At 44.1% G+C, this 10,135-nt stretch overlaps 1 protein-coding gene across 5 annotated transcripts in view; it reads right to left on the minus strand.

The window, feature by feature from the left end:
* LOC310866027 (actin-binding LIM protein 1-like) overlaps positions 1–10,135 on the minus strand; it is a 90,612-nt gene that overhangs the window by 55,087 nt on the left and 25,390 nt on the right. For all 5 annotated transcript variants that reach the window (XR_014569865.1, XM_083775311.1, XM_083775309.1 and 2 more), the window contains exon 2: positions 1,465–1,599. Coding sequence is in view for 4 of the 5 variants with exons in the window: in XM_083775311.1 (XP_083631437.1) it covers positions 1,465–1,599 (135 nt within the window). In the remaining variant the exon portion in view is untranslated. The remainder of the gene's footprint in view (positions 1–1,464; positions 1,600–10,135) is intronic.

Raw genomic sequence — 10,135 nt, forward strand, 5'->3', positions numbered from 1 at the left:
TTCATATGATATCGTTGCTGTCGGGAGGAAACCACCTAACTCCATTTTTTAGGGGGTTTTTTTGTTGCATAAATCAGTGCTATTTAACACCCTTTACGTCTGTGTGTTGGTTAAAAACATATTTAACCGGCCTGGGCCATGGCTCAGTGGTCCAGGCACCTTGGCTGGTAATCCAGTCTGAACTTTAAAAAGTACAAATCATCTGATAAATAATTAAGCAAATGTCTATCTGTCCTAGCCCCCTCTGCTCCTCACTAGCTTGCCCAGGTGATATGCATTTGAACCCAGACATTGACCACTCCATTATGCAAGGACTCTCAAAGCCCTTTTTTCAAATTAACACATTTAACGCTGTATATTACATTTATTAGCTAATAGTTACTCCCTTCCATATACCTCCATTTTAGATCACATGACAGAAGCGGTTGTGTTACACCATCATTCGTTGCCTATCGAATTGTGTTCCCTTCCGGCCGCAGCATACCCTCGGGCCTCATAACAACACTCACCTAGACTCACTCTGTCACTCATGTTGTTGGCCGCGAACATCTGTACATTGATCCATTTAAAGATGGAGTGCCATGATTTTTTCCACCCTAAAACATGACCATCAGGTATTATTATGTAAGGAGGAAGATATATTTTTTAAAGTGTACAGTATTTTTTTAATTGTCGTTTTTATGTGGACACCCCACTAGTTCATTAAGTATGCCTGGTTTGCCTGGTGGGTGGTGATGTGTGATGATCCACCTGAACTGAAGTCACACCCACATTGTTGTATGATATGTATCACAGTTTGACTGTCAAGGTTTTAGCCTCCAGGAAGAAACCCTTCGTTCGTGCGCGCGTGTGTGTGCGGCGCGCGCATGTGCGTGCATGTATGTGTGAGAGAGACTTGGGGGTCCGCGGCCCACCTGCCTAATAATAACATTCATTTGGTGCCCATCCCTATATAATTTGGTGTTCATATATTCGAACGGGTAAGGACTAGTAGACTGTAAAAAAGAACATGGACGAAGGGATCTGTCAGGTGACCCATTGGTTTCCACAGACCCGTTTTGAAGCCACTTTTTGCAAATGGAAACGAATGCTATTGGCGGGAAGGGCAGCGGGGCGGGTCTTCACTCGGTAGAACCAATAGAAGCCCTAGAACGCACAATCCACTTTATCATAACTTTTAAATATTGCTTGTTTCCATTGTGATCCATTGTGCTTAATCGTCAGTGTAGAGTCTACACTGCCCTGTCCGTCTACACTAGACAGACTGTCCTGTCTGTCTGAGAGGAGGATGCCGCAACAACACAGGTGCTGTCTGCAAACAAACTCTGTGCAATTATGTGGTCTACTGTATGTACTGTACTAAGCAGTACAATTATAATATATATAAATATATAATATACAATATAGAAATAAATGAATGCATGACCGATCTCCATTCTGCAAATGTAAGCACGTCGTACGTACCTTTACAGGTGAAGCACTTAAGGTGGAAGTGCTTGTTCTGCACCCGCAGAACCTCCCCCTTACATGGCTCTCCACACTTGTAGCACTGAATCAGGGGCTTCTCTGTAGAGTGGTGTGTATCCTGTGCATGTGCCACTGCAATAGATGAGAAACAAGCTACATCACATTGAGGTAGAACGGCATAAAACGATAGGCAGGAGTGTTTATTTAAGCAATATTACACGAGAGGGTGTGGTTTAACGTGATTATTGCCACGACAGTGATGCGGTCAGGAACGAGACGTAGTCGAGTTCCGCAAGCATCCACATTGGTTACATCTGTAACCAATGTGGAAAAAGCTTCACGAGAAATGAGAAATTGAAAGAGCAACAGAGAATTCATAGAAGAAATATATGAACGGAGGAAGGAAAGAAAATATACAACTCGTAAGCATCGTATACTTAATGCTGTGTAAAGCCACCACCACGTGGGGTCATGTGTCAGTCAGAGCGGGCCTCCCTCACTTCACACGAGTGTGATTTCAATTGAATTGTGGTGACCGGGACAATGTAGTAGACTGGACTCCAAGCAGAGGTCCCCTCAAACTGTTTTGGCCGTGTACCACCTGTTACCTCCTGACCTAGCTGACACCCCCCCCCCCCCCCCCAACACTACAAGTCTTGTTGTATTTGGCCGAAAATAAATAAATGATTTGTTTTGGGGGCATTTTATGCCTTCATCGATAGCGAACAGTAGATAGACAGGAATGGGGGAGAGATATGGAGAATGACTGCACGTGGCTAAGGCCGTCGGGCTCGGGAGTCGGACCTGTGGCACGCCGTCCAGCTGACTTGTACCCTAACTGTCCGGGCCAATTTTTTATATGATTATGGCAAAAAATGCAGCTGCTCTATACATCTCGTTACAACAGTGGTTTACCGGATTTTGCCGTTTGTGTAAAATAACACTATAGAACCGCCATTATGTCACACACCCCCTAGAGGGCGTTCGCACACCACAAGGGGTGCACGCACCACCGTTTGGGAACCCCTGGACACCACAAGGGGTGCACGCACCACCGTTTGGGAACCCCTGGACACCACAAGGGGTGCACGCACCACCGTTTGGGAACCCCTGGACACCACAAGGAGTGCACGCACCACCGTTTGGGAACCCCTGGACTAGAGAATGTTGACAAGAGGGACATTGTGTTTCGCAGATATTCTCCGTGACTCACTAGTCAGGACACCCAGCTTGAAACTGGGACAGTGCCGGACAAACCGGGACACCTGGTCACCATAGACATAGGAGCAAAATGGCTGCCATCATGTGCCATCATGCTTGATTCCGATGACATGATATATTCAGTCTACCTTCTTGATGCATGCTAGTATCTGCAGAAAGATTTAAAATATGGCCTGGCTTGAAGAAGCATCTTAAATGATAAGAGACCTCATAGGCTGTCGTTATTATTTTGACTAATTATTAGATACAATTATGTTTGACCTGCACGTGACAGGGCAGCTTGTGTGGCCATTTATAGCAAGACAAGAGGTTTGTACACAGACAGTCAGCCAGCATGTGTACTATAGGCCTACAGTACTGTACATAGCATGCTCTGCAGTGCTGCACTGCACACATAGCTTTTCTGAAACCAGCAGATTCACACACACACAACTTATGAGGATATGAACATTTTAGGACAGATAATAATAGTATGATTGCCACACACACACACACACACACACACACACACACACACACACACACACACACACACACACACACACACACACACACACACACACACACACACACACACACACACACACACACACACACACACACTCAAAAGGAGCCTTGTGCTGTCTCCACTGTGCAGTGGATCATTAGACAGCAGGGTCTAAAAAAAGACAGACTGAAGATCCAGAAATAGCACACCATGACCAATCGATGATGATCAACAAAAGAATGAGACATTACTCTGGATTATCGATGACTTGGCTCATCTTAAGCACACAGTAAATTATCTGGTGTTCATTTAAGTCCATTTCAACTGCAAGGGCCACTCTCAAAGTACATTTTACTGTGTTCCTTCTACTGCTGCAGTTGAAAGGGATTTCTCTGTGTTGAATTATTTAACACATTCCCCGCTTGACTTATTTAATTAATTAACGCATATTGCCATCGGCCGTTGAATAAACCTTGTTTGAAGCGCCATTCCGGGTGCCGATTTGAAGAGAAAAGCCATTGAAAGCAGCACAGCCACATACTGTAGAACGCACGTAGATGCGCGCACAATTCTTTTTTCTAAAAAGTGTACAGTATTTGTTAAAATTATGTTTTTATATGTGGGCAGTGGGCACGCCCACCAGTTCATTAAGTATGCCTGGTTTGCCAGGTGGGTGGTGATGGGTGGTGATCCACCTGAACTGAAGCCGCACCCACAGCTGTAGTTGTATGATAAAGGGAGAGGGGTTAGGGGAGGGGCTGATAATGTGATGTCACTATATTACTGTTCATTTCATTTGCCCGTTTGACTGTCAAGGGTTCAGCCTCCAGGAAGAAACCCTAAATACAAAATGAATACACCATTGTACATAAAAACGACTCCAGGGTATCTATTGAAGTGCTGTCACCTCATAGACACATGAAAAGAAAACTGGAAAAATACAAAAATTGTGGCACTCCCTCTTTAAACACTGGGTCTGCAGAAAGCTTTAAACATTGGTTGGTTTGAACAAGCATCTTAATGTTTAGTCATAGTCTTTGGAATGAAACAGAATTTGTTTTAGTCATCTGAAATGTTAGTCTACTTTTAGTCGACTAAATATCATAAGATTTTAGTTGACTAAATCTACAGTTTATGTAGTCGACTAAAATGTATTTTGGCGGGCGTTAATGTCGTCTTAATTTACAGCGTCACCCTGCGACACATTGTGAGCTTGTACATTGGCTATTTGCAACCAAGTGTAAAATGACTTGTGTCTTTTACTTACACTGGATCTCTTGTCCGCTAGTCCCTTGCAAACATTTAAGTCTAGTTTTTATTTGTTGACGAAATTGTCAATATATTTAGTCTTAGTTTTAGTCATAACCTGTCTGTGACCTGTCTGTCTAGCATCAAATGCTGGATGAGTGAGAACTTTCTCAAGCTAAATGAGGATAAGACAGAAGTTCTCATAATCGGTTCTAGCGAGCAGAAAGAATCAATAATAAGCAGGCTTGGCAACCTGACTGTAGAAAGTAACAGTACAGTAAAGAACCTGGGGGTTATTATTGATTCTGAATTGAATTTTAATTAACACATTAATCATGTTACCAAGATTGCCTTTTTTCACCTTAGAAATATTGCACGAATCAGAGCCTATTTGTCTTTGGACGATGCAAAAACGCTAATCCACGCCTTTGTTTTTTCTCGGCTTGACTACTGCAATGCGCTCTTTTCAGGACTGCCTAAGAAAACAACTGACAGACTTCAACTTGTCCAAAATGCAGCAGCTAGAGTTTTAACTAGAACTAAGATGAGAGAACATATTCCTCCAGTTTTGGCATCACTGCACTGGCTTCCTGATGTTTTTAGGATTGATTTTAAAATTATTGTACTTGTCTATAAAGCTCTCAATGGTCTCGCACCTTCCTACCTACATGACTGCCTGCCTAAATATGTCCCAAACCGGCCCCTAAGGTCTTCCACTGCTGGCCTGCTCGCTTTGCCTAAAAAAATGGCAAGTAAAAAATACGGGGAAGCAGCTTTTTGCTTCTACGGGCCGTCTGCATGGAACAAGCTCCCACTGTACCTTCGTCAGGCAGCCTCTGTAGACATTTTTAAAGCTCAGCTCAAGACCCACCTCTACAACATTGCTTTTAAGTGATCTTTTATTTTTTGTTATTCACGTCCTCACTGCATTGTATTACTGCTTGTTTTTTAATGTCGTTGCCTTATTTTATCTGTTCTTATCTTTGTACCACTGCCTTCTCCTGATTTGACACTGCGTTATTGTCCTATTGTTTTAACTGCATGCCTGTTTTAATGCTGTTTTGTTTTGCTTTTGTTTTTATTATTTTTTCTGCTCTGTAAAGCACTTTGAGCTACATTTATGTATATATATATATATATATATATTATATAAATAAAGTTTATTATTATTATTATTATTATAGCTTACCGCTAGTTTCCATTTAGTTTTGGTCAGTGAAAAAAGGTAGTCGACGAAAAAATTTCCTCATAGTATTAGTCGACGAAATCAACACTGCTCTACTGTACAGAAAAGTGCTCTGCACCGCTGGCAGACAAAGTGGATTTCCCTCTCTCATTCACAAAGAAAAAATATATAATTTTTTAAGTATTTCTTTCAGATCATTAATTTATGTCTGCATATGCATAAATTAAACATGATACATTCTTAACCCATTCTGAGCGGGAACCCCTTTTGGTGTTTTAAGCATTATGTTATACTTTAGCTATTGAAAAATAGCAGATCTACAAGCTCGTAGCGTTACTCGATTTTTTTTTTTATCGTGAAAATGTGGCACAAATCTTTGTTCGCTCTGAACTTTCACAGTGAACGTTTCTAACTTGAATCTTTGCTTCAGGGGGGGTCCCTGGAACAACATATTTTCAGATGAGGGTCGGCAGTCAATCACATATATTTTTGGGGGTCCTTGACATGAAATGACTGACATAGAAACATGGGTTTTTGTAGAATCAAGCTCAGGTCTAAATGGGTTAACTATAGGTGATTGCAGGAGTCTATAATCTCGCTGGGGACAAAATGTCATGAGATATTTTAGAATGTATGTATACGTATATTATATAACAAGACTATGCATAAGTAAGCATGCGGTGTATACAAAGCGTCCCTCAGCAGAGTGCACGTAGCTGTGAAATGTACAGCGATAGGTACAGTAGGGCTCCTTCGAGCTCTGGGGAGCTCTCATTCAGTGTGTGGCTGTGATAGTTGTGTTGACTGAGCGATCTATCCTGCCCCATCACCAGAACATCTGTCCTGCCCCATCACCAGAACATCTGTCCTGCCCCATCACCAGAACATCTGTCCTGCCCCATCACCAGAACATCTGTCCTGCCACATCACCAGAACATCTGTCCTGCCACATCACACACACCCACACACACACACACACACACACACACACACACACACACACACACACACACACACACACACACACACACACACACACACACACACACACACACACACACACACACACACACACACACACACACACACACACACACACACACACACACACAATACCTACAGTATGTTGTACAGTATATATGTAATCATGGCGCTGAGGGAACAATAAACCTCAGAGCAGGGATGGCTGGTCTCTACCGTATATCCCAACCACCCAAACCTCCTCCAATTTAAGGGAAGCCCCCTCACTGTGTTAGCAATATTAAAGGCTGTGGACTGGAGGACACCCAGGGGGGGAACTGAAGGAGGCCTGTCTGAATCCCCTGAGGACACATTTCTCCGTTACACATGCTCCTTCCAGCCTTGTTAAATAAAACAATAGTGTGCTATCGACAGATAGTGTGTGTGTGTGCGTGTGTGTGTGGGGGGGGGGGGGGGGGGATTGCTGAGGAAGCATACTCTTACGCGTTCGGTGGTTTTGTTTCCCATCTTGAACCCTCAGGAATGCACACACAGACTATTGCGACGGATTGAAAATTATCCGGGGGTGAATGAGACATGCATGGAAGACTCTATAAATTAAGGCAACATTTTAAAATGTTCATTAGACCATTTTGGGCGGGAACCCCTTTTGGTGTTTTAACTAAGCATTATGTTATACTTTAGCTATTGAAAAATAGAAGATCTACAAGCTCGTAGCGCAAAAATCGTAAAAATGTGGCACAGATCTTTGAATATATATTCTTTCAGAGCCAACGTTTTGGGTTTTTTCGACGTCATGCCTAAATGGGGTATACTTTAAGTAGCATGTCACATGTCAAGCATTAGTTTTGCATGAAAAACACTCCTTTTGGGCTAAATTAGGCCATATAGCCTACGTGCCGAAATGTGATGACCTCATCACATGTGTGATGACGGCTATGGCCGTCTTTAGCCCAAGGAGTGTTTTTCATGCAAAACGAATGCTTGGAAAGAATTCAGAATCATGAAAACTCCCTAGTTTGACACGTCACATGCCAATTAAAGCATAATGAAAATTTGAAGATTTTCATTCAAAACTGTCAACCCCTGAATATACCAAGATCCACTAATGATTTAATTTACAATTTTTAACATGTTATTTGGATGACCCTAAGGATCATAAAAATAAACCTTGAACAATTACTATTGCAATTTATTTTGGGTCACACCCCTTTTTAGTTTAGATTGACTGGCGTGTTTTTCATTCAAAACAGTGAGTGGGCATTAGCCACTGTGTTTGTTACTGTGTTTCCACAGTGGTTTCCAGCACAGGCCCCTGTGTGAACTGTGTGTTCATGTCTGAGATGTCTATTCTATACTGATAAGATACACTTAGCAGTAGCAGTCAGCTCCCCCCAGCGCCTGCCTGGGGCCACAGATGTGTCCTGCAACCTAGCACCCCCCCACCCCCCGCCCGCACACACACACACACGCCCGCACACGCACACACACACGTCTGAGCTCCATATCCAAGCCACCCGATCTAGCTCCCCTGGGATGAGAGATGCTGAGGGGGTCTGGGCCAGAATGAATATCAAAGGAACTTTATGCTATACTAAATAATATGCCCAACGAGGGGTGTGTGTGTGTGTGTGTGTGTGTGTGAGAGAGCAGGGCGCGTAGGGCTCTTCATCACAAAGACATAACAAGAAGCCCTTAACCCTCCCCCTCATGAATATTTATGGCCCTATTCAGATGCCCCCGCCCATCTACGCCCTTCGCTCTGCCCCGGCAGCACCAGCGTCCCAGACAAAGCACTTCAAACACGGCCACAAATTGTGCACGGCAGGATGGGAGGGAACCCTATCTGCCTCCACCAGCCCCCCCCCAAAACCCTGAGAGCCAGGGGGGGGCTTATCTATTCCTTTGGGGGATCCTGACCGGGAATAATGATCTAGGGCTAAATGGTTGAACGTCACACGCTGGAGCTTCCCCATCGTGATCAGGTAGTGCGCGATGATAACACAACCCCCTGGGGGGGGGGGGAGTGAGGGTAGATTAGCCACTCAGCTGGCAATGTTGGCTTCATGAACCAGTGAGGCCACTGTGTTTGTATAAAGTGAAGCCAGTGAAAGCCATGGGCTCTCTGCCTCTGAATGACACCCCAATGCACACAGTTTGGACACTGCATGGCGCCCCAAAGCCCTGTGTCATATTTCCTGTGACAATCAACCAGAGAACACACATTCACACGCAACAGAAAGAGAGAGAGAGAGAGAGAGAGAGAGAGAGAGAGAGAGAGAGAGAGAGAGAGAGAGAGAGAGAGAGAAAGAAAGAGGAGGAGAGAAGGGATGTAAGTTGACTGACACGGAACATGCACACGTACTTTCGCGCCACTGCAATATTAATTTAACTCTGAGAGCGTATAAATGGAACCGTATAAATGGTTCGGACTGAATTGAACAATCCGGATTTTTCCGTGTGTGATTCTGGATACACATGCGGCGGGTGTTGTTTTTAGTCTGCGTTTATATAGAGCCCCCCCGAAGCTAACCATTTATCTCAACCGTATATTCTGGTCCTGCATGTGCCAGCTGTACAAAGAGTGTCTATATGAGATGCCACGTGTGCGTGCGCGTCAAAGTCTGAAGTATTTGTTCGTCTTGTATAGAAAGAGACGGGCGCGCTGCAAAGATGAGCCGCCGCCACCACCACTGCAGATATCTGCAGCACGCTGCGAAATCATGGGAGGCGGGCAGAGGCACATCCTAACATGGTAGCACCTTCCACGGTGGGCCCCGGCGGCGATAAACAACAGAAATGAGTCCAGAGAGCCGGGGTTTGATGCTGGGAGGGTCTGCGCTTTCCTGGTATGAGGCTGAGATGTGCACACGTGACGTGCACGTGACGATGATTATCTGACTTTGCAGACCCAGAGTCAGCAGAGGTACTGCAATAAACACAGACTGCTGTGCAGCAAGCAGACACAGTGAGAGAGTTAGCAGGGACTCATTCTCACAGAGAGAGACACAGGGTAATAGGGAGAGAGAGAGAGAGAGAGAGAGAGAGCGTGAGAATGAATAATGTAGCAGTAAGATTTATTATTCCTGCTATTTCTGTACCTGTGATGGTGGTAAATTGCAAGTGGATCAAGGTGAACAGACCAGACTGTTTCAGGCATACAGCACATACAGGCAGCCCCTATAAATTGCAAAAAAAAGATTGAGTGTATTCTTAGCTTTTGGAAATAGGGCGTCTGCATGCATGCTGATAAAGATGCTGAACACTGCACCCTTAGATTATGATTCATCATTTTGGCCAGCTGAGTACCATGCCATAGGGGTATATAACCCCAGCTGCTATCGGACCGGTCACATGGTATAGTCCCTGGAGTACAAACAGTGATGTAATTTCAGTCAGGACAACTCAAGAATGGATGGAATATATATTTATTGAATATAAAATGAGCAATATATCCATTATGGTTTGGCGATGAATTGGATCTGCTTTTTAGGTACTGGGATCAAGCGCATCAGTCCCTAACCATAGGACTCCGAATCCCCCGT

This window comes from Protomyctophum parallelum (genome assembly GCF_964188405.1).
Source record: "Protomyctophum parallelum genome assembly, chromosome: 10".
Taxonomy (NCBI): Eukaryota; Metazoa; Chordata; class Actinopteri; order Myctophiformes; family Myctophidae; genus Protomyctophum; species Protomyctophum parallelum.